This window comes from Cucurbita maxima, unplaced genomic scaffold (genome assembly GCF_002738345.1).
Source record: "Cucurbita maxima cultivar Rimu unplaced genomic scaffold, Cmax_1.0 Cma_Scf00103, whole genome shotgun sequence".
Lineage (NCBI taxonomy): Eukaryota > Viridiplantae > Streptophyta > Magnoliopsida > Cucurbitales > Cucurbitaceae > Cucurbita > Cucurbita maxima.
The window spans coordinates 108,030-131,827 of NW_019272119.1; the positions used below are offsets into that span (position 1 = coordinate 108,030).

Sequence of the window (23,798 nt, forward strand, 5' to 3'; positions counted from 1 at the left end):
GAAAATTTTTAAATATTTATTAAAATAAAACGAGGAAAATAGAAATATAATTACAAACTCTTTTTCAATATATTTTTTCTCATTACGAAGAAAACATTATATTTCATTAATTTTCAAGCACCATATTATGAAGTTGTCGACTGTTTGGAAAATTGAGGTTGATATTTTATTTAAAATAATAATAATAAAAATAAATAAATAAATAGGAGATTTTTATTTATTTATTTATGGTAGAAGAAAACAAAAGAAGTTGGAAGAAAATGGGGATGGGAGAAGTGTCGCGTCAGCACTGAATAAAATTGGTAATGTCGGATCGTCTTCACGTTCCCATGTTTTTTTGCCACTCCGCCACCCACCGCCGCCACCCACCGCCGCCACCACCACCAGGTTTTATAGTCACTAATTACTTTTACAAAAAATATATATATATATTGTTCCAAACTAAAGGCCTTGTAGAAAGCCCATAATGAGGATGGATTATCAATAGTTTGGGCCTGGACTCGAAGAAGGCTTGCTTTGGGCCTCAATAGAATTATTTTTGCTCCTCCGCCACGTCCCGGCTGTCCTCCGCGTCCCTCTCGATTCCCCTTGGAGTCCGTCAATTCCAAGATTACGACCGGCGGCGACGTGGAGGGGTTTTTGGTTTTTATGAACCCTTTTGGTAACTTTGTGCCTTCTTGTAAAATTTTATTGACTCTGTTCCGACGAAGATTCGATCGTGTTCTTCCAGCAGGACGTGTCTCCTCGGACATCCGGCAGGCTGCCGCACAGCAGCGACTCACTAAACGCCGCCTACAGCCCACCTTTTACTCCTCCTGAAATTGCCGACCACGACAACAAGGTTTGTTTTTTTCTTAGTTAGTCACTGCATCAGCTGTTCGAACAGTCATCGATTGTTCCATTTTTAGACGAAAAACGTCGTTGGATATTAAAAGAAACCATTTTTAACAGTTTTGGAAAATACTAAATATGACATGAAAACTTTGGAATTTGGGGAAATATAGTTTTTTTTTTTTTTTTTTTTTTTTTTTTCTGTTTNAATGGGAAATTTTAATTTTTATTTTATATTCCTTTGTTACAGGTTGTGTTGAAGATGAAGAGCAGGCACGTGGCTGGGGCTATAACCAAAAAGAAAAAGAGTAAGTTTTGTTTATTAATTAATTACATTATCATATTCCGAATATTCCGAATATTCCGAATATTCAAGTTAATTGGATTCCTGCACAGATGTGGTGGTGGATGTAGTGAAAGATATTCCGGCATGGGCAGGGCGGCACCTGCTGGAGGGCGGCGATGACCGCCGCTACTTCGGGCTTAAGACACTGATGCGAGGGGTGGTGGAATTCGAGTGCAGAAACCAGAGAGAATATGATATGTGGACACAGGGAGTTGCCAAGCTTCTTGTAATGGCGGCTGAAAGGACTTGTATGTTCCAAGATCAACCTGTTTGAACGAGGAACACAAATTGTAAATTATAAGCTTTTTTCCTTCTTGTTTTTTTCAAAATTGTTTTTAATGATTTTAATGTTCCACTCTAACGACCCGACCCGACTCGACTCTCACAACTTTTCTTAAGGCTTGCTACTAATGCATCGACTTGTTTAACTTCATACCAAAATCAACCATCCTCGATATATATATTTATATATAATATGAACTTTAATTTATATAACAAAAGAGATTCATGAATGAAATCAGATACAATTATTTTTTATAAAAAATATAAAATAATTTATAATTATTACATAGCTCAATCATGGGCATGAGAAGTACATGAAGGTTGGGCTTGGGCTTGGGAGAGGCCCAAATATTGTCGGGAGCCCAGAATGAGAAAAGGCCCAAAGAATTTAAAATTCAGATTAATAAATAATAAAAGAGGGAAATAAAAGTAGAGCCACGTAATTCAAGGGATTGCTCAGAACGACATGACGTTTTGGAGCTTCTGAACGACAACACTCATCTAACGCTCCAACTAAATTTCACCGCTTTCATTGTCCTCTCTTGTTTTTTTTTTATTATTATTTTATTTTATTTGTAAATTTATAATTTTTTTTCTCTCCATTTAGTAAAAGTAAACATCATTGCCTAATAGAAAATGAAGCTCCAGTCCTCCTGTTATCAGTCCCATTTTGTCCCCTCTCTAACCCCAAATATTAATGTCATTAGTAAATATTATTCATTTTGCCCCGTTATGTATCACGATTTTAATATGCATCAGACTAACTACAATATTTAAGGGTCTATTAGTGGTGGACTTGGACTATTATAAATGGTATTATAGCCAGACATCAAGCGTGTGTGCCAGTGAGGATGTTAGATCTTCAATAGAGATCCTATATTGGTTGGAGAGTAAAACCAAACATTGTTTATAATGCATAATGAGTCGAAATGAACAATATCTACTAATAATTAGCTTTTAAGTTTTGCAATAACTCTCAATCCACAAAAGCGGTGATTGAGAAGCATAAAGGTTTTGTCACCCACAAAAGCGGTAAAAAAAGTTGTGTGTACTGATATTATGCTGATATACCCTTCCTCTTTTACACTTTTTCATAATTGCCCCTGCAAACTTACTCTTTTTCCTTTCACACATCACTCCCAAAATTTTATTTACAAAGTTACCCATTTGCCCATTTACATCAATTTCATTTCACATATACACATTCTATCACTCGAATCGACTCTCAAACTTTTATTTAATTTAAAAATGTGACAGTTTTTTGTCTTTTTTCAAGTTTAAGATCAGAAAGTTTGAGAATTTGAATCTATACCCTCTGAATCAAAGTTGCATTCCATGTCTTAATCCACCCCTAGTAGATATTATTCTATTTAGATTGGACTTTCTCTCAAGATTCTAAAACGTGTCTATTATATTATAGAGAGATTTCCACTTCCTTTAAGGAATATTTCGTTTTTTTTGGTATATTTAATTTAGTCACAAAAAAAAAATATATATATATATATATTAAATACTTTAAAATATTTGTTAATTCTCTTATTGTGAAACGGCGACGTTTGTTGAAAACAATAGAGAGTGAAGAATAAAAAAAAAAAAAATTAATTTCCAATTCTCTCCTTTTTTTTACATTTTCCAATGCAAAAAGCCACCAAATTTCAATATTGCTTTATTTGAAAATTTATTTTGGATTTTCTTTATATAATTGAGCTGAATCACTGTTTTGAATCAGCTTTTTGTTTTTTATTTATATTTTTTTTATACATTTTTTAAATCTGTACTTCTATTTTTACTGTTCATACTCTGTTCTTGTGGGGAAGCTTCACAAAAATTACACGTGACCTCTAATTATGAACTAATTGCTAAATTTTTTTATTTTTAAATTACAAACCCAATAAATTAATATAATGTTCAAAGATGCATTAAATTAATTCTCAGCTTAGTTTCATTCATACCAACACCACCAACAATAATAACCAACCAGAAGATCAATATATACACATAAAAACAGCATTTTTTTAAAAATTTATTTTAGTCTAAATATAAAAAGAAAATTACTATTTCTTGGCGTTGCTGAATTTGGCCTAAGGCATGAAGAGCTTATTCCCACATTTGCATCTCCAAGCTTCGGGGTAGTACTCCAATGGCACACTCATACCCGGTTGAATTGGAACATGAACCGGTTGACACGGCCAGCATCTCCCACACCTGGATCGGCAAGTCGGCGGCGACGAACCCGGTCCAAGAGGTGTCCCAAGCCACCACCGCTGGGTTTCCGCAGCGGCGGAGTGGAAGAAGACGGCGGCGAAGGCGAGGAGGAGGGTTAGAAGTAAGGAGAAGTTGCAATGATTGGAATGGCGGTGTGACCCTCCCATTCAGAAATCGGAAGCGCTGCAGCAGGTTTTGTTGTGTAGGAATAGAGAAGAAGGGGGGCGGGGGGCGGGGGACGGGGAGTAAACCAACCTGCTCCTCTGCTTCTGCCTCTGCCTCTGCCGCTGCATGCTGCCTTTCTGAATTCCTCTGCTTCTCTCTTATCGTTTTTTTTTTCTTTTCTTTTTTTATTTATTTATTTCTATTTAGAGAGTATTATTTCAAGTCAAATACATAGAGCCCAAAAAGATTGTAATGGGGTTTGTCTTCTTGTCTGGCTTAACCTGCTGCTGCTGGGGGCCTTCCCAGCGTCACTGCCCCTCTCNGTTTCCGAGAAACAGGGCTTTCCGGCGACAATTAATGGGACCAATTCGATTCGTTTCAACTAATGACGATCTCGTTGATTGATCAATTTGACAAAAACCCATCTCCTCCAAATTTCTCAAAAGCATGAATCGGCAAAATTCCATGCAGCTTTACCGCTCCAACTATACTTTGAGTACCGCCACGGTGAATGGGTCCAACGCCGCCGTTGTCGGCGGCGGAAAGACGGTCGGACGGTGGTTGAAGGAGAGGAAGGAGAGGAGAAAAGAAGAAAACAGAGTACAGAATGCTCAGCTTCATGCTGCTGTTTCTGTTGCAGGGGTGGCTGCTGCCATTGCCGCCATTGCCTCCGCCTCTGCAAGTTCCCAAGGCGGAAATGACGGGAAAGATATTCCGAAGACCGATATGGCTTTGGCCTCCGCTGCCACATTGGTCGCCGCTCAATGCGTGGAGGCCGCTGAGGCCATGGGAGCAGAACACGATCACCTTGCCTCTGTTATAAGCTCCGCCGTCAATGTCAAGTCCGCCGGCGATATTATGACACTCACCGCCGCCGCTTCAACAGGTTGTAGTGGCAGCCTAATACATATTTTAATTTCTTAGAAAAATAACACGCGTGTTGTGAATTTTGTAGCTTTAAAAGGAGCTGCAACGCTTAAATCGAGGGCCATGAAGGAAGTGTGGAATGCGGCGGCTATAAACCCGACGGAGAGAGGAATCGGAGCATCCAGCAGCTATGGTACTGGGAATATTTTTGAGAGTCAAAAATTTAGCGGCGACCCTCACCCGATTCAACACGACTTCGATCTTGTACGGGACTGTGAATCAAACCATCAAATTCAACATGAAGATAATTTCGTCACCGTACGATTGCTCGCTGATGGCTGTGAGCTTCTTAAACGTACTCGTAGCGGTAAGTTTATCTTTTCTCAATTCATCAAATTTTTAATTAATTAATTTTTTTAGTTTTGTTTTGACAAACCAGTAATCCTCGTATTGCAGACGATCTTCATTGGAAAATTGTCTCTGTTTATATCAACAGATCAAATCAGGTTTTTTTTTTACAAAAATTCTAAAATGTCAAATTTGTTTGATGAAAAAAATGGGAAATTTTAATTTTTATTTTATATTCCTTTGTTACAGGTTGTGTTGAAGATGAAGAGCAGGCACGTGGCTGGGGCTATAACCAAAAAGAAAAAGAGTAAGTTTTGTTTATTAATTAATTACATTCTCATATTCCGAATATTCCGAATATTCAAGTTAATTGGATTCCTGCACAGATGTGGTGGTGGATGTAGTGAAAGATGTTCCGGCATGGGCAGGGCGGCACCTGCTGGAGGGCGGCGATGACCGCCGCTACTTCGGGCTGAAGACACTGATGCGAGGGGTGGTGGAATTCGAGTGCAGAAACCAGAGAGAATATGATATGTGGACACAGGGAGTTGCCAAGCTTCTTGTAATGGCGGCTGAAAGGACTTGTATGTTCCAAGATCAACCTGTTTGAACGAGGAACACANAATTTTATTTACAAAGTTACCCATTTGCCCATTTACATCAATTTCATTTCACATATACACATTCTATCACTCGAATCGACTCTCAAACTTTTATTTAATTTAAAAATGTGACAGTTTTTTTATCTTTTTTCAAGTTTAAGACTGGAAAGTTTGAGAATTTGAATCTATACCCTCTGAATCAAAGTTGCATTCCATGTCTTAATCCACCCCTAGTAGATATTATTCTATTTAGATTGGACTTTCTCTCAAGATTCTAAAACGTGTCTATTATATTATAGAGAGATTTCCACTTCCTTTAAGGAATATTTCGTTTTTTTTGGTATATTTAATTTAGTCACAAAAAAAAAATATATATATATATATATTAAATACTTTAAAATATTTGTTAATTCTCTTATTGTGAAACGGCGACGTTTGTTGAAAACAATAGAGAGTGAAGAATAAAAAAAAAAAAAATTAATTTCCAATTCTCTCCTTTTTTTACATTTTCCAATGCAAAAAGCCACCAAATTTCAATATTGCTTTATTTGAAAATTTATTTTGGATTTTCTTTATATAATTGAGCTGAATCACTGTTTTGAATCAGCTTTTTGTTTTTTATTTATATTTTTTTTATACATTTTTTAAATCTGTACTTCTATTTTTACTGTTCATACTCTGTTCTTGTGGGGAAGCTTCACAAAAATTACACGTGACCTCTAATTATGAACTAATTGCTAAATTTTTTTATTTTTAAATTACAAACCCAATAAATTAATATAATGTTCAAAGATGCATTAAATTAATTCTCAGCTTAGTTTCATTCATACCAACACCACCAACAATAATAACCAACCAGAAGATCAATATATACACATAAAAACAGCATTTTTTTAAAAATTTATTTTAGTCTAAATATAAAAAGAAAATTACTATTTCTTGGCGTTGCTGAATTTGGCCTAAGGCATGAAGAGCTTATTCCCACATTTGCATCTCCAAGCTTCGGGGTAGTACTCCAATGGCACACTCATACCCGGTTGAATTGGAACATGAACCGGTTGACACGGCCAGCATCTCCCACACCTGGATCGGCAAGTCGGCGGCGACGAACCCGGTCCGAACCGGTTGACACGGCCAGCATCTCCCACACCTGGATCGGCAAGTCGGCGGCGACGAACCCGGTCCAAGAGGTGTCCCAAGCCACCACCGCTGGGTTTCCGCAGCGGCGGAGTGGAAGAAGACGGCGGCGAAGGCGAGGAGGAGGGTTAGAAGTAAGGAGAAGTTGCAATGATTGGAATGGCGGTGTGACCCTCGCGAAGGCGAGGAGGAGGGTTAGAAGTAAGGAGAAGTTGCAATGATTGGAATGGCGGTGTGACCCTCCCATTCAGAAATCGGAAGCGCTGCAGCAGGTTTTGTTGTGTAGGAATAGAGAAGAAGGGGGGCGGGGGGCGGGGGACGGGGAGTAAACCAACCTGCTCCTCTGCTTCTGCCTCTGCCTCTGCCGCTGCATGCTGCCTTTCTGAATTCCTCTGCTTCTCTCTTATCGTTTTTTTTTTCTTTTCTTTTTTTATTTATTTATTTCTATTTAGAGAGTATTATTTCAAGTCAAATACATAGAGCCCAAAAAGATTGTAATGGGGTTTGTCTTCTTGTCTGGCTTAACCTGCTGCTGCTGGGGGCCTTCCCAGCGTCACTGCCCCTCTCTCTCATCAACCCTTTTCTCCTAAATTACCTTTTTACCCCTTCTCTCCCCTTTTTCCATAAGATTTTAAAATATAATAAATAATTAAATTTCCTACGTCTCTTCACTCGCTTACTCTGCCCGAGAGAAACTCGCGTTTGATTAACTAGTCGGTGAGACAATAACTTACCAAGACAATGATTAGCCATACTAGAACTTAGTCAAGGCCCAAACTTCTACGGGAGTCTGCAGTGAGGAATTTTGACAATGGGCGAAAGCCAGACAGAAAAATGCCGTGTGGAGATAGAAGACCTATGACTAAGTCTATGCCGGTGATCTCTCGAGAATTTATTACAAATTTCTATTAATCTTTATTTTAAAGATTTTAATCAATACAATTTTATATAAAATTTAAGGAGGAGGGGGGTAGTGGTAAAATAGGAAAAATGAAAAGAGAGATAGGGTAGGGGTAAATTAGGGGTGAAAGAAGGAAGGAGCACCCGTGTGGATTACGTACGTGCGGGAGAAAAAAAGGGGAGGGGGAGCTGTCTTGTACGGAACGAACATCTGAGTCATCTCTCTCTAAATCTCCACCGTTGGATCTTCAATCCTGGATGGTCAGATTAGATGACCTTTGTTAAATGTGCAGTGGGGCCCACGTTTTATATAGACCTAACGACGGATTCCTACGTACACTTGGACGCTACTTGTTTTTAGTGATGACCATATTATATTATCAATTTTTTATTATAATTTAATTATAAATTTAAAATTTTATTTTTAATATTTATTGAACTTTTACTCCACATTTAAACTTCAAAATGGGTTATTATTTATGGAATGTGTTAATTATAAAAAATGGTAAATTTAAGGAGAGATTTATTGCAACTTACTATTAGGGTAAATTTTGATTTTCTTTTTCCTCTTTTATTGTACTACACGATTTTTATTCCAATAATAAATATGAAAATATGAAAAAAGTGTACGGCTTTACGACTGGTCATGGACCGGGTCGACTTTTGCAGTTCGATTAATAAAGCCCGGCCCGTTTTTTTGCGGTCTAATGCCCACCTTCTGCAGCTTCCTCTTTTAATGAGCTTGGAATGCGTGGCTACTTAAGTGCCACCTTTTTAGTTTAATTATTAATTGTTTTTGTGGATTTATTTTATTAGCTAAAATTAAAAAAATTAAATATACAAAAATTTTGTATTCAAATATTGTTTTGATAAGTAACGTATGCTACCAAAATTTTGTTAAATGGTATTTATCTCCATTTTTGGGGAAAATATTAAATCTTTTGTTAAATCCAAAAAATAAAAATAATTTATTTTCTTTATAATTTTCAATCATTGTACGTTTGTGAAGGGAAAAAAAAGGGAATAAAAAGGACGAGAAGTTCAAGTTGTTTACCAAAAGGTCTGCATTTTTCAAGGAATTGAAAGAATATTTTCAAATATATTATTTGAATTAAGGCTTTAATTTCAAGAATTTTGTTGAATTTCCCATCCCCAAATATATTCGTGCCATAGAAATTACGGCCCATCGGACCATTTTCGTGGACTTTTGAACCTGAACCGCAACTGGAAAGCCAATCGCGACCCGCAGCCGGACACCATCTCGGTCCGGTCCAACCTTCCCCCAAATGGAACTTATCCCGGGAAGCTGCTATTCAGATTCTATATTTCCAACTATACCCTTTCCTTATATTCTCATTTTCTCCAACTCTATTTTATTAGTTAAATTACTATTTTTGCTTTGTTTTTTTTTTATATTAGAAGGGTTTTAAATTAATTATGATTTGAACTTGGTTTGTCGTTGTTATCTTAGACTAGTAAATGAGCGGTACATTTATTATTATTAATATTACAATAAATTTACGTGTTTGTTTCTATCTGGTTTTTCAATTAGATCAACCAAATGTATAAAAATTAATAATGAATTGAGAAAAATTGAGAAAAGTTTGGAATTGATTTTGAAATTGGCACACAAAAACAAAGCATTTGTCTCGAGCTTGAGAAATGCAATACAAAATTATAATCAAATTATGTAAAATCCCCAATTAATAAAACGCCACGATTTAAGGGTATTGTCGTCTTTGTACGTTCGAAGAGGCAGTATATAGCTTCTTCGTTTTCGCTCTCTGCGTTGCCTTGAAGCGTTCCAATTTGATTGGGTTATTATTCTGAAGCAGAGGCCGCTGGTTGCAGTTGACGATGGCTGTTCCCGACAAGGTAATTTTATCTCTGTTGCCCATCGCATCGTTTCTTTCTGTATGTGTGATTGGCAGAAAATTCTCTGTTCGTATTTTTCATCGACGGTTTCAATTCGTTATTTCCCAATTCGTTGCGATAATTGGTAATCGGCTTTGCATGCTTGAAATTTATGGAATTTTTTTTACTATTTCTTCTTGAAGTTTCATTTTTCTGTAGACTAGCTCGAAAATTGAACTTCTTTGGTTTACTTTGCGCTGTTGATTCTTATATCTAGATGGTGCTGCCCTAGACTGAAATGTTCGTATGCACCTTTTCATGGGAAATTGAAACCGATTGTGTTTTGGCTTCCTCCTTCATTAAGCGAACTTTTTCTTACACATTTCCGGGGGAAAATGCTAAAATTCTGGTTTGGATTTGGAATTTCAACGCCAAGTTTATCCGTTAAAAGGAAAGTAATCCCGGTCACCGGTCGCCCGTCGCCGGGTTGGTTTGGATTGATATCTTAATTCATGTATATCGCATAATTATCCAATTGTCATGCATGTTCTGCTTTTTTCCAATTATCTGGAGGGGGCTTTAGAATCTAACGAGTTGTTTGGAAGTTTTTATTAGGAAAATATGATATCGCCTGTTTCCTTACTTTTTTTAGTTGTTCTCCTTAGAAAATTACGGTGTTGCATAATGACTTTGGCACTTGAATGTGGCTTTTCAAAATAGTTGTTGCAAATATTGATGCAAAAGCATCAATATTGTTCACGAATTCTCTGTTGTTTCGGCGCCATTTGTACTTGGTTTGTAAGTTTGCTGGCACTATTGAAAGGACACCCTGGTGTTATATGTTAATGATGTGAAATAATGCTCACCATCGAAATGAAAAAATGCCTTCATTTTTGTGAGATTCCACATTGGTGGGAGAGAGGAATGAAGAATTCCTTATAAGGGTGTGGAAACCTCTCTTTAACAGACGAGTTTTAAAACTTTGAGAAATTTTGAGAGGATGCCTTGAAGGGAAAGCCTAAAGAAAACAATATTTGCTAGGGATGAGCTTGGGCTTGGGCTGTTACAATCTTTTTGATGTCACGGTTTTATAGTTTGTGGATATAGGCCTAAGCATCATTGAGCTGTCGAGGAAAATTTAGGTAGGTTTAAATGACATACTAATAATACTGGTGCTGATAGAGATAATGGGTTCTTAGTTTCTCTTTTTCTCTCGTAGAAGAAATGATGTCCTTAGATATGCATGCATCGGTGATGTCTGATAGTTTTGTTCAGGGCCCTGCTGCTCTGAGTTTGCTGTGTGTAGCCCAATTTTTGTGTTTATCAATATCCTTATCATTACAATTCTCGAAACTTGCATTTACAGGATCCGAGAGAGGAAGTGATTCAGGCATGGTATATGGATGATAGTAATGAAGACCAGAGGCTTCCTCATCACCTTGATCCGAAGCAATATTTGTCCCTCCAACAACTTGATGGTAAGCCTGCTGAGAATAGAATAGCTTACAGCTGTACAAAAGCTAAGTGATTTTAGATAGACTTATATTTTGTGAATTATGCTAAAATTTCAGAACTTGGAGTTCTGAGCTGGAGACTGGATGCAGACAAATATGAAACAGATGAGGAATTGAAGAAGATACGTCGTGATCGTAATTACTCCTACATGGTTTGTTTCTTTAACTTGTGTGTTCATTCCATTCTTCTATATGAGCAAGCACATGTTCAATTGCTCAAATTATTTTGTTTTTTCTTCAACAAGTTTGGTCTCTCTCTCTGCTATTATCTCATTCTTTTATTGCCAGGACTTTTGCGAGGTCTGTCCAGAAAAGCTTCCTAATTATGAAGAGAAGATTAAGAACTTTTACGAGGAACATTTGCACACCGATGAGGAGATCCGTTACTGTGTGGCAGGGAGTGGTAGGATTAGTTATATTTTCTTTTACTAGACCTCAATTATGCATTATTTGTGGCTTCTAATTTTCATTTTCTTTGATGTGGGTGGATGAAGGTTATTTTGATGTTAGGGATCTGAATGACAAATGGATTCGTATTTGGGTAAAGAAGGGAGCAATGATTGTCTTACCTGCTGGAATTTATCATCGCTTCACTCTGGATTCTGACAACTACATCAAGGTTAGCATCACATAATAGAACAAGCATCATAAGACTCTTGATGCTTCTAAGTTCTAACCCCTTCTAACTATTTATTTGCCTTCCTCACAGCATGTAGGTTCACTTTACTCTTCTCCACTTCTTTGGCCATGATTTTCACTGCATAATTTTTTTTTTCTAAAGACTTGTGTGAGATCCACATCGGTTGGAGAGGGAAACAAAACATTTCTTATAAGAGTGAAAACCTCTCTCTAGTAGATGTGTTTTAAAATCTTGAGGTTGACGACGATACATAACAGGTCAAAACATACCATATTTGCTAGTGGTGGGTTTAAGTTGTTACAACTTGTCTCTCATGTGGTGTACTCCATTCAGTATACCGTGGATTTAGTTCATATCTGTTTTGTTGGCTTTGGCTCGACTTGTTATATATATATATATATATATATTTAGGAACAGTAGGGTGAAGAAACTAGTCTTCCAACCAACAAAAACCAATAATGATTCCTTGAAGCCCTCCTTTGGGTAGTATTAGGGTATGTTTGGGACTGATGTATTTATATATTGAGGCAAATTTATACTATAGTGCTTAGAAAAGGAACAGTGTTTCTGATGAGGCAAATTCATGTATATAGGCTATGCGACTCTTTGTTGGTGATCCTGTCTGGACTCCTCACAACCGTCCCAACGATCATCTTCCCGCGAGGTATTGCTAATGCTTGTAGTTGGTGCAGTCATGGATTTTCCCTGTGCCCCTTGCCATGGATTTAGCTCAACTATGAATAGCACTCAAACTCGTTTGCTGCTTTGCAGGAAGGAGTATCTAAAAATTTTTGTGGAGAAAGAAGGTGGTAACCAAACCATTAACGCTGCAGCTTGAACTCTGCTCGCGCTTCTGAAGTTGGATTGGGTCTTAGCTGTCGAACCCGTTACTATTTGTATGATCCGGTATGCATGTCCTTTCTTCGGTATGCCCGATGCCTAGGCTCATGCGAAAAGTAAAATAGTTTGTACTCTGTCTTTTATGTGGTGTTTCTGAAATATATATAATCCTAGCGTGTGGTATAAGATGGAATAAAAATTAAACAATCAGCAGTGTTTGTGCATTATTTTGTCCATTATTTTGTCCAGTGTTTGGTAATGGTGGTTGTCATGTTCCTCAACTCTTTTCTTACAAAGTTTTATTTTATAGATAAGAGATGAGTCAACTTTCAAATATTCTAAATACATATATTTTAAAATTATTATTATTATTATTTTCAATACTTGAATAATAGTGAAGAAAAAGAAAAAGAAAAAGAAGCGGATGCGGTTGTGAAACATGGATTTGGTTTGGAAGGAAAAGGGAAAAAAAGAGACAAAAATAAAGGTAGTGTGGGCTCTGTTCTTTGTGAGGAGGTTCTACACAAATCCTCCATCTGTTTTCTTAATAAATAAAATAATATTTATAAAAATATGGTGAATTTAGTTCCACGTCATTGACTGAGAATGATGCCCCATCAGCTCATTACTTTCATTATTATAAGAAACCACACTCCCCCATAACCCCATAACCCCCCTCCACGTGTCCCTTCCACCTGTTCAATTTCACTTTTTTATTATAATACCGAAAGCTCTGAATCAAAATAGTCCTTTTTTTTTTTTTTTTATTTAATCAAGTCTTTAAAATAATTATGCTCTCGTGAATTTTTTTGGACCATAACAAAAACTTGCATCAATATCATTTCTTTTTTTAATCCACCTGTAATCACTCTATTGGATCTTTATTGCTATCTTGTAGCTGACGTGTCCATCCAAAATCCTAACTTAAAACACATTGGTTTGGGTGCCACCCCACCAAACTACCATCCATCCCTCATTCCACATCCGCTTTCAATTTTAGAGCATACAATATCTATTCAACTAAGATCTAACTTAAAATATATTCGAGTTTGAGCTTGATTTTATGTTTCACGTAGAGAGGATTTTGATTGACGTTATAATTCTAGAATTTTCTAGACCCAATTTTTCTTAAATTTTCATTGCAATAGGGAGATCGTTTTGGACTGTTACAACGCGAACAAAACAAAAACAAAAATAATGATGACATTTAAAAAAATAACACACCCAAATGAGAAGAAGTATCTCTCATCTTAATTGAAATCTTATTGATGCCATGCTCAAAAGGGAAAGGGCTAAAATGGAAAATGGACCGAAAAAAGGAAAAGTTTTACACTTTTTTCATTTCATTTTTTTCTATAATTGGTATTGATTCTTTCCTCCACTCAACACCTACTACTACTACTACTCTCTCTTCATAATATCCTTCACAGTTTAGATTTCAATTTCCACTAAATTAAGAGTGAATTTCAAAAAATTAACGACGACCCAGATCATGAATCGTCTCCGCCGAGTGAAGGAGGAGTTTCCGGCGTCGAATTCTGCATTTTCTAACGGAGCGCCGTCGCCCACGGTGGCTCCTCAGCCGATGGAGGGTCTTCACGAGGCTGGTCCTCCGCCATTTCTGACCAAAACATACGAATTCGTCGAAGATTCGACCACCAATCATATTGTCTCTTGGAGTAGAGACAACAACAGCTTCATCGTTTGGGATCCTCAATCCTTTTCCTTGACCCTTCTCCCCAAATACTTCAAACACAGCAATTTTTCCAGCTTTGTTCGACAACTTAACACCTATGTAAGTTTTCTTCCCCCTTGATTTCGATTCTTTTAAGGTTATTGGCCAAATGGGTGTTCTTTACAAATCTCCGCCTTGATTTCGATTCTTTTAAGGTTATTGGCCAAATTGTTTTTCTTTACAAATCTTCACGATAATATGATTGTTAGACGAACACGACTCTACACAATAGTATGATATATTGTTTACTTTGAATATAAGATCTCATGACTTTGATTTGGGCTTTCTCAAAAAGCTTCCTATCAATGGAGTGACTATTCTATAAACCTATCAACACCTCCCCTCGAACAAAATACGCCGAGGTGACTTGACTCATTTTTTCTTTTTGGAGTTCTTTGTTAAACATTCGAGGATTTTGTCAATCTAAATTTAGGGCATGACTTTGATATGATACTATGTTAGACGAACACGACTCTCCACATGATATTGTTCACTTTGACCATAAGCTTTCATAAAGGTCTCGGGTGTAAAATGTATTAATTACTTATAAATTATGTTGATTTTTAGTCGACCATATTTATTTTCTTAATTTTGGCAGGGATTTAGGAAGATTGATCCAGACAAGTGGGAGTTTGCTCATGAAGGTTTCTTGAGAGGGCAGAAGCATCTTCTGAAGCTGATTCGGAGGAGGAAAACGGTGCAACCAAATGCCACTCTCCAAGCTCCGGACCCTTGTGTCGAAGTCAGGCGGTTCGGTCTGGACGGAGAAATCGATCGGCTGCAGCGAGACAAGCAGGTTTTAATGGGGGAGCTGGTAAAGCTAAGGCAACAGCAGCAAACCACAAAAGGGCAGCTCCAAACAATGGAGCGCCGCCTCAAAAAGACAGAGACAAGGCAGCAACTAATGATGAACTTCTTAGCAAGAGCAATTCAATTCCCTGATTTCATCCAACAACTCATCCACCAAAAGGACAAGCATAAAGAGCTTGAAGAAGGCATCAATAGAAAACGAAGACGACACATCGACCAAGGCCTTTCCCCAACCTCCGACGAATATGACGAAGAAGACGAGGCGCCATTCGCGAACGACATCCATGTGGATGTCGAGCTACTAGCCGTTGAGATGAACCAAAATAACCAGCATTTTGCTAAAGAAGAAATGGGTGAAAAAGGAGATGAAGCAATGGATGATGGGTTTTGGGAGAATTTGATGAATGAGGCTAATGAAGAAGGGTTTGGAGTTCATGGGTTTGAAGAACAAGATGATGAGGTTGAAGATGGAGATGAATTGGTTGCTCATTTTGGGTTTTTGAATTCTAATCTTAAATAGATGGATCATACTTGATTTTTGCAAATAATTGAGGTTTGGGAGACTGAAATATCGGTTTCGTTGGCTCGTCGGGAAGAAAGATGGAATGCAGCCTGTAGAGCACATGTGAGGTAGAGTCCAGTTGATCACGTAGTAGATCTCTATCTTTCTCTAGATATCTACACGCTACTGCTACCGCAACTTATACACAACATTTGTAATGGACCCATGCATAAAGGCAGTGACTTCGACCATCAAGATTACTAAAATAATTACTTTTTAAAAAATAAATTTATTTTCATGCCTTTTGAATTCTTAATCAAATTTCAATAAACAAAAATTCTTCTAAATTTTTAAAAATGGGTTAATAGTTTTGATATTTGTTAATTATAATATTATTAAAAGCCCATCTTTCCTTTTAACCAACAAAATAATTAAAATTGTCGGTCATTGAATAATTGGCTTATACATTAAAAGAAAAAAATAAAAAAAAATTCCAATTCCACCGGCGATTTTCTGGGCCTCCAACATACCCACTAATGGGCCCATCATTCTATTGGCAGCCCAACTTGTAACCGTCAGCATCTTATTTCTCCATTTTTGTCCAGATCTCAGCCGCTGATTTCCCATCACTCCCAGAAGGCGCCAATCAATACAATAGACTCGCACACACCTGACTAAAACTCTGACGACTTTGACTATACTTTAATTAATTAAGCATTTAAAATGACGTGTTAAAGCCACATGTCTTTATAGCCAAGGAAACTATCTTCTCTTTGTGCGCCAAGTCAATGTCCAATGGAGTTCATCCCACGTCAAGCGCTAAATCAAATTAATTAAATTATAATAAATTTAATTCCTTAAACTTTCAATAAATATGACAATTGGCTTTATGGTTATTTTATTATTTACTCTTTTTTTTTTCCCTTTGTTGCATGAAAATTATAGTTTTTATTTGACAAATATGAACAAGAAAAAAAATAATTTTAAAAAAATAATAATTTTTTTAATCCAACTAAAATTAAGGTATCATTTTTTTCTTTGGCCTCTTTTATGGGTATTTAAAAAAATTATTAAATTTAAAGTTTTTCGTATTTATAGGCTTTTTAACCACTTTTAAACGGTGGATTCAATGAGTGTTAATTATAAATAAATAATTTAGAAAACGCGTAATTTGAAAAATAAATATTGACATAAAAGAAAATAAATGGATAAAACGAATAAGAATATTTGGAAATTGGGGTAAATTTTTATGACGCATCGACTTCGTTATACGATAAAACCATTTTATTTTTATTTGTTGTTTAGTTCTATAAGCCTTCGATTGAAAGCTCTCCCGGTTTCTCACCAATTCTCCTTGTTTGTTACGAACGGGGAAGGATTCTTAGTTTTCTTGGTTGAAAGTTTGATCGAGCGTCTCAGATTTTCTTTACCTGTAATGCCGTCGGTGTGAATTCACTACGGTTTGAATTTGCTTGTTTTTAGATTCTGATCGGCATTGACACCGAACTGAAGGAGTGAGTCAAGAATCTGAGTATCTAGGGTTTTCTATTCTGTTGCTTGGTGTTTTAGATGGGGGCTGTGCCTTCTACGCCGCGCCGGACTAGCTCGCGGCCGCAGGATACGGCGGAGTACTTAATCGGAACTTTTGTCGGAGAGGAGTCTTTCCCCATTTCTTCTGATTTCTGGCAGAAATTGCTTGAACTTCCTCTTAGCCTGCAATGGCCGACTCACCGCGTTCAACAAGCTTGTGAACTACTAGGTCGGTTATGGCTTTTAATTGCTCTAATTGTTTAGAGTTGGATGTTGTAAGCTTAAACTATGTCATGCAGTTGGTTTGGCTCCAAGGGAGGACGGGATATCCAATCGAATGTGATCTAGCTACTGGATTAGTTAGTTTTTTTTATGATAGTGGACACGATATGTGCCGCATGAGATTCCATTAACCTTTGATTAGTGCGTTGGTGCCATGTTGGAGCTTTATGTGCTATGGTTCAAACTGACAGATTCTTGTGCTCTTAACATTCTTTTGTTATAGTTAAGCAAATACTGAGTTTATAGCAATTGGCTTTTTTTGTAGTGCTGGGCTGCGGCATTAGACATTAATACGAAACTCAAATTAAATCCAATTTCATGATTTTGCAAACCTTGTAAATCCCCTTGTATTTTTTTGGCTTTGTGTTGTTTGTGCAGCAACAAACAACTACAAGACGAGGCATCTTGCAAAGATTTTAATTCACATGGCATTGTGTTTACAAGAGTGCATGACGAACTCCGGAGCATCATCCTTGAATTATGAGAAAGCAATTAACGCGGTTCATATCTCATCCGTTTTCTTGAAGCACTTGATTGAAAATGCGAAAAGTGACAGAATTGAAGAATTATATCTGTCCTTGAACGATGGTGAATCAGCATCAAAAGATTTCTTAGGAGGTAAAACCTTTTTAGAACCATATTTTTCATTTATACACTGTAAAATGGGAGTTGATAATTTTATGAACTTGCTCTCCACATCTTCAAATAGAAGCAATTTCTTATGTGCTTAGAAATGGTCTGTGTAATCTCATCGTTTCAGTTGCTTTTGTTTGTTTGAGATTATTTCTATCATTCACTTCCATTTCATGGTCTGTTACCGAACTGGCATGCTTAGCCGTGTTTGCCGAACGTTCTAGTTCTCTCTGAAGCACCATAGGTTTCATCCTGCCTCATTTTATATTTTGCAGATCAAAAACTTGAGGATTTTGTAATTCATTCTGTTCTTGGCTTTATTGGCTCAGTTAATACAAGGTAAAGTGTTGAATTACTCCCCTCCCTCGATGGAGAGAAATGTCTACTATTCTGAGTATGTACTTTTTCTTAATAGCGATGAGAAATACCTCCTCCACGTGGAGCTGCTTAACTTTATGCTAATTTCCATGTCAACTCAACTTCTTTCTGGTCCATCACCTAGACCAAAGGATTTTAATCCATTTATTGATGCAGCCATGTCTCAGGTAACTGGATTTTTAACTTGGTCAAACATCAAAATTTATAAGTTTACTGCTGCTAAGTTTCTAGTGGGATTTTCAGGACAGGGCCTTAGTAATTGTGGTCATGCGCAAACTACTACTGAATTATATAAGTCGGCCCAACGTACCTTTAAATAGTTCTTATCCCGTAGTTTCTGGTGGAAATCAGTCTGGCGTCTTGCAGAGAGTTGGTTCTGCAGCAGGTATGACACTTTTTCTTTCACTTTTTTGACTAAACCCAATAAGGATCTCTTTTAATATTATTTTTAATGGATTTTGTTGATTTGTCTTTGAATCTGATTTTAGAGTTTTATGTGCCAAACTTTGTGTGGTTTCTTGCCTTTTACTGGTTTTAGTTCTCTGATTTTGTCGACCAAGATTTAGTTTTAATCAATTCTATCACCACATTGCTATGTTTAATGCTTTTATTGTCATTTCTTAAATTACTAGCTTTCATATGCCCATGTCATTTTTTTGCCTAATTAATCAGTAGAAGGCTTTTTTCCCTTCATTCATTCACCAAAAGTAACCAAGCCGGTGTATCTGGTTTGGCGTGCGATCTATTGTATTTTTGGTTGTTTGCATGATTGTTGAATCTGGGATACCATTTGAAGCTTATGTTACTGATAAAAAGCCTCTGCTAACATGTGTGCCTTTAACCTTTCTACAGCAAATTTTGTGTTAATGCCATTCAACTACCTGGTCAGTTCAACTGCCCAAGGCTCAAGAAGTCCATTGGCTGATTGCAGTCTTCACGTTCTTCTTGTTCTCATTCATTATCGTAAATGTGTTGTGAGCAATGGATCTGTAGCAAGTGACGATAGCATTAGTTCAGATTCTCTTTTGAAAGAGAATTCAACCTTTGATGACAATCCCTATTGCAAAGCCTTGGAAAATGCATCTGATGTCGAATGTAAGATATTAGTTTTCCTTGCTCCATCACTATTTGTTTGTTGTTGTTTAGGCAATTTATGTATGGTTGATGCTGGTTTTTTTCCTTGCTCCATCACTATTTGTTTGTTGTTGTTTAGGCAATTTATGTATGGTTGATGCTGGTTTATTTTGTGCTTGACAGTCGATCGTGTTGATACGGACGGAAATGCACATAATGGTCCACTTGTGCGGTTACCATTTGCTTTACTGTTTGATACTCTTGGAATGTATGTATTCGCTTTCTTGTTTAATAATTATTGATAATAATATGTTCAAATTTCACGTGTAAAGTTCTATGCATTCAGGAATCTAGTTGCAACATATATGAATTTAATTATGTTCATATATTATTTTACTAGGCTGTAGTACGAGGTTAAAAGTTAATATGTGCATATTTAGTATTATTTGCATCTGTGTACTATTTTTAGGTGCAAAGGCTGATGGCACGAGACAACCTTTTTCTTTGAGTTACCCTTAACAGGATATGTATCTGCAGGTGCTTGGCTGATGAGGGCTCCGTTCTTCTTCTCTACTCATTATTGCAAGGGAATCCTGACTTCTTGGAATATGTTCTGGTGCGAACTGATTTGGATACATTGGTAAGTTGCTGGAGTTCAATATTGATCAAAGCAACGGTTTATTAGTGCGATGTTGCAACTAAGATTTCTTAGATGGTTTATGGGGAGTCAATTTGGATGGTTCACTTCTTTTTTTATATACTGTTGCGGTGTCATGTTTGTACGTTGGTCATACATCCACTTTATACAGTTGTAACAACTATATCTTATTGCTCCTTCTGTTTGATAATCTATGAACAGTTGATGCCCATTTTGGAAGCACTCTATAATGCTTCAACGAGGTCATCTAATCAAATCTACATGTTACTGATCATACTTCTAATTCTTAGCCAGGATTCTTCTTTCAATGCGAGCATTCACAAACTGGTAAGGCCGATATCTGCTTACATGTTTTCTTGCTCTTATGAGGTTCTATTAAGTTCTATTACTATGTCCTCAGATACTTCCTGCAGTTCCTTGGTATAAGGATCGTCTTCTTCATCAAACATCTCTTGGTTCTCTGATGGTAATAATCTTGATCAGGACCGTACAATTCAACCTCTCTAAGTTGCGGGTATGATTTGACAAGCCCATCTAATTAAAGTACGATTTGAGTAATCACAATAAATTTTTTATGTGGTTTAATATATAGATGATGATCATGCTCCTATGCCCTTTTTATATAATTTCCTGACTTGTGGAAGTCTAAACTGCTTGGGATTAAGCAAATAAATATGTAAATGCTTGTGGAGTGATGAATAGTGTTATCAATTGCGTGCCAATTTTGAGGTTTTGAGTTTATTTCATCTTTCTCTCTCTACTCTTCATCATTGGTTTATATTGAAGCTCGTAGTAAGATTCATAACTTGATGCAAAATATTTCAACATCAGATCAATCCTGAAATATGTTCCATTTCTTCTGCTTCTTAACCTACTTAATTCACACACTAATGTATTTGGTCATTTTTTGACAGGATGTATATCTCCATACTACTTGTCTTGCAACATTAGCAAATATGGCTCCTCATGTCCACCGTTTGAGTTCATATGCGTCTCAGAGGCTGGTCAGCCTTTTTGATATGCTTTCAAGGAAGTAAGACAATAATTCTTTCTGTTGGCTGATTCCCTTGTAATTCTTTTTCCATTTCACTGTACACGATGCTACTGATGAGGCATCAGAGATGAGTTGCCACTTCCACTTTAATGTACTTATTTAAATGGATGCAATCGAGTAGCATGAAACTTATGGATACCTTTACTCATGGACGACTCTTGTATCATAATTCATGGTTTGTCTTATGAGCTGTTTTCTTGCTGTTAATTTTGGTGTAGGTATAACAGATCGGCAGAACTCAGAGACATTAAGGTTGATAATGTTAAAACCAACTCCACCGAAGTCAATTTCCCAACAGATGATGCGGTAATTCACTATAATTTTTTAGGGTCCAAAGTCAAATTTGTATTTGGATTATATGGATGGTCGCACAATATATTTAATGTGTTGCTGAGTTTGATTGTTTTTGTTGTAGTCAACTGAGATGCATATTTATACCGACTTCCTGAGGCTTGTCCTCGAAATTCTGAATGCTATTCTGTCTTATGCTCTACCACGGAATCCAGAGGTACCATCATAGAAGCTGATGAAAGATCCAATAATTGGTTGTATATTTAGCTTTATTCTTATTGACTTCCCTCTTCTGTTATTGAATCTGTACACTTTGGCAGTTTTTATATGCAATAATGCACAGGCAAGAAGTATTTCAGCCATTCAAGAATCACCCACGGTTTAATGAACTCCTTGAGAACATTTACACTGTATGTTTCAGAATATTGTATAATTCTCTTAATTTTATCTCCCCCATCCCTGTTAACTTTGCAATTTGGCTTATTAGGCTTTGCCAGTCATTTGCACGTACTTATTTACTTGTTAATGCTGTGTAGGTACTAGATTTCTTCAATAGCCGCATAGATGCTCAAAGAAGGGACGGTGATTGGTCAGTTGAGAAAGTGCTGCAAGTTATCATTAATAACTGCAGATCTTGGCGTGGAGAAGGCTTGAAGGTGAGAAAAAAACTCGATGTTTAGCTGAAAAGCCAACTTGGGCAAATGATTTTTGAAGATCAGTTTCCTTATTGCTTTTGTTTTCTAATACGAATTTATATTATTGTAGATGTATACTCAATTACGTTTCACGTATGAGCAAGAGAGTCATCCCGAAGAGTTCTTCATTCCATATGTGTGGCAGCTTGTACTATCAACCTGGTATCTTTTCCTTCATGCTCCTTTTTATGCAAAATTCTTATGTATTATCATTGGAAAAATCAAACTAAAGTCTGTTGTCCCCATCATAATCCATGAGATTCTCATATAACCATATTTTTAAATGACTATTCTGCATATCAGTTCATTTTAGTAATTGCTATATATATATATTTTAGATTTGAATCCTCGTAGTGGTTTTATCCATTATGATCTTGAACATGTACTCGGTCTCTTATTCCTCAGATTTTTTTTTTGTTTCCTTACTTTTTCTTTACATCAATTTGGTACCTGTAGCTAATCCATGGCTTCTTATATTCATCATCTGATTTGCTCAGTGGTTTCAACTTCAATGCTGGAGTCATAAATTTGTTTCCAGCTAATCTACCTTCAGAAGTAAGTTCCTTCAACTGTTGAGATTAGTATTTTTTTTAACTAATAAATAATTTTGTTTAGTTACTCTGAAATCTTAGCCAACTTTCTGTAGTTTGAAGTTTGGCTAAATTTTTTCTAAATTTGAACTGTCAAAGCTTTTGCATTTCTAAGAACATGAAATTAAAATATTCATCTAAAAGTTCTTTTAAGTGATCAACAAAACTGAAATCTTTTCAAAGTTTGATTTGCAGAGAATACATCTTAATTGAGATCATTATTTAACTGAATGTTTACACAATCACAGAAAGAAGATGATGAAGCTACAACGCAAGATGATGATAAGCAACAAAAAGGTGAGCCTCACAAGTTGGCGATCTACATCGATCCTTAGCAGCAGATGCAAAGGTATCACAATACCCTCTACCCCCGCCCCGGCCCTATTAGAGATGTGGATGGTTTATGGTGAATATGTATATAGATGAAAATACATTCATCCATTCTTTTCTGTTTATATGTTTTGAAGAAAGAAGCCTGTCCACTGTAGATAAATCTTTTTGAGGAGATAAATTGTGTACTGAATAAGAGACTACGAGCAATATAGTATCAAGATAAAAGCTTTTTTTTTATTTTTTTTTTTAAATTTAAAATAAAACAGATAAATATCACCAAAGTGTCACTAATAATATGAATTTTAAATAGTGTTCACATGTAAAGTACTTATTTATTTGTTTGCATTTTCTTTGAAATAGTAATATGAATTTTAAATAGTGTTCACATGTAAAGTACTTATTTATTTGTTTGCATTTTCTTTGAAATAGTAATATTAACCTCTGAAATATTAATAAGATCAGTAATAAGGATTTTGAATCATGAGGTTATATAGACATATTTATGGAACTCCAATATTAATAAGATCAGTAATAAGGATTTTGAATCATGAGGTTATATAGACATATTTATGGAACTCCACGTATACGTTTTTTTTGTATATATATCATTTATTGTTAGCTTCCTTGTATACCATATTTATTGTATGTAGTTGATGGTCATTTATTATTGATAGTGGTATATTATTATATTAGAAATTTCTT

At 36.3% G+C, this 23,798-nt stretch overlaps 4 protein-coding genes across 4 annotated transcripts; all 4 read left to right on the plus strand.

Annotated features, from left to right (window-relative positions):
- Positions 1-305: 305 nt before the first annotated feature.
- On the plus strand, positions 306-5,654 carry LOC111473074 (VAN3-binding protein-like). The gene is made up of 7 exons (XM_023118625.1): positions 306-387; positions 711-841; positions 4,301-4,715; positions 4,785-5,063; positions 5,153-5,202; positions 5,294-5,351; positions 5,431-5,654. Exons 1-7 carry the CDS (start codon positions 306-308, stop codon positions 5,652-5,654), a joined length of 1,239 nt encoding a protein of 412 aa, XP_022974393.1.
- Positions 5,655-9,447: 3,793 nt separating this feature from the next.
- Positions 9,448-12,758, plus strand: LOC111473097 (1,2-dihydroxy-3-keto-5-methylthiopentene dioxygenase 2-like). The gene is made up of 7 exons (XM_023118660.1): positions 9,448-9,558; positions 10,904-11,015; positions 11,109-11,203; positions 11,340-11,454; positions 11,546-11,670; positions 12,285-12,355; positions 12,463-12,758. Exons 1-7 carry the CDS (start codon positions 9,541-9,543, stop codon positions 12,527-12,529), a joined length of 603 nt encoding a protein of 200 aa, XP_022974428.1. The 5' UTR covers positions 9,448-9,540; the 3' UTR covers positions 12,530-12,758.
- Positions 12,759-13,916: 1,158 nt separating this feature from the next.
- On the plus strand, positions 13,917-15,826 carry LOC111473120 (heat stress transcription factor A-6b-like). Its single transcript, XM_023118695.1, has 2 exons — positions 13,917-14,326; positions 14,865-15,826. Exons 1-2 carry the CDS (start codon positions 14,024-14,026, stop codon positions 15,594-15,596), a joined length of 1,035 nt encoding a protein of 344 aa, XP_022974463.1. The 5' UTR covers positions 13,917-14,023; the 3' UTR covers positions 15,597-15,826.
- Positions 15,827-16,854: 1,028 nt separating this feature from the next.
- Positions 16,855-23,321, plus strand: LOC111473075 (dymeclin-like). Its single transcript, XM_023118626.1, has 18 exons — positions 16,855-17,337; positions 17,769-18,008; positions 18,299-18,362; positions 18,439-18,568; positions 18,645-18,786; positions 19,254-19,496; positions 19,659-19,743; positions 20,013-20,115; positions 20,335-20,460; positions 20,534-20,647; positions 21,048-21,166; positions 21,406-21,493; positions 21,603-21,695; positions 21,799-21,888; positions 22,015-22,134; positions 22,244-22,335; positions 22,671-22,728; positions 23,012-23,321. The coding sequence occupies exons 1-18, from the start codon at positions 17,148-17,150 to the stop codon at positions 23,096-23,098; spliced, it is 2,184 nt and encodes a 727-aa protein (XP_022974394.1). The 5' UTR covers positions 16,855-17,147; the 3' UTR covers positions 23,099-23,321.
- The last annotated feature ends 477 nt before the right edge of the window (positions 23,322-23,798 follow it).

Excerpts from the sequence above, each read along its gene's own strand:
- LOC111473097 (XM_023118660.1), top strand. Across the intron at positions 11,455-11,545 it reads TTACTGTGTGGCAGGGAGTG|GTTATTTTGATGTTAGGGAT; the intron begins GTAGGATTAGTT and ends GGGTGGATGAAG. Across the intron at positions 12,356-12,462 it reads AACGATCATCTTCCCGCGAG|GAAGGAGTATCTAAAAATTT; the intron begins GTATTGCTAATG and ends GCTGCTTTGCAG.
- LOC111473075 (XM_023118626.1), top strand. The coding sequence starts at position 17,148 with ATGGGGGCTGTGCCTTCTACGCCGCGCCGGACTAGCTCGCGGCCGCAG. Across the intron at positions 22,135-22,243 it reads GGCGTGGAGAAGGCTTGAAG|ATGTATACTCAATTACGTTT; the intron begins GTGAGAAAAAAA and ends ATATTATTGTAG. Across the intron at positions 22,729-23,011 it reads CAGCTAATCTACCTTCAGAA|AAAGAAGATGATGAAGCTAC; the intron begins GTAAGTTCCTTC and ends ACACAATCACAG.
- LOC111473120 (XM_023118695.1), top strand. The coding sequence starts at position 14,024 with ATGAATCGTCTCCGCCGAGTGAAGGAGGAGTTTCCGGCGTCGAATTCT. Across the intron at positions 14,327-14,864 it reads TTCGACAACTTAACACCTAT|GGATTTAGGAAGATTGATCC; the intron begins GTAAGTTTTCTT and ends TAATTTTGGCAG.
- LOC111473074 (XM_023118625.1), top strand. The coding sequence starts at position 306 with ATGTCGGATCGTCTTCACGTTCCCATGTTTTTTTGCCACTCCGCCACC. Across the intron at positions 842-4,300 it reads TTGCCGACCACGACAACAAG|CTTTACCGCTCCAACTATAC; the intron begins GTTTGTTTTTTT and ends AATTCCATGCAG. Across the intron at positions 5,064-5,152 it reads TCTTAAACGTACTCGTAGCG|ACGATCTTCATTGGAAAATT; the intron begins GTAAGTTTATCT and ends CTCGTATTGCAG.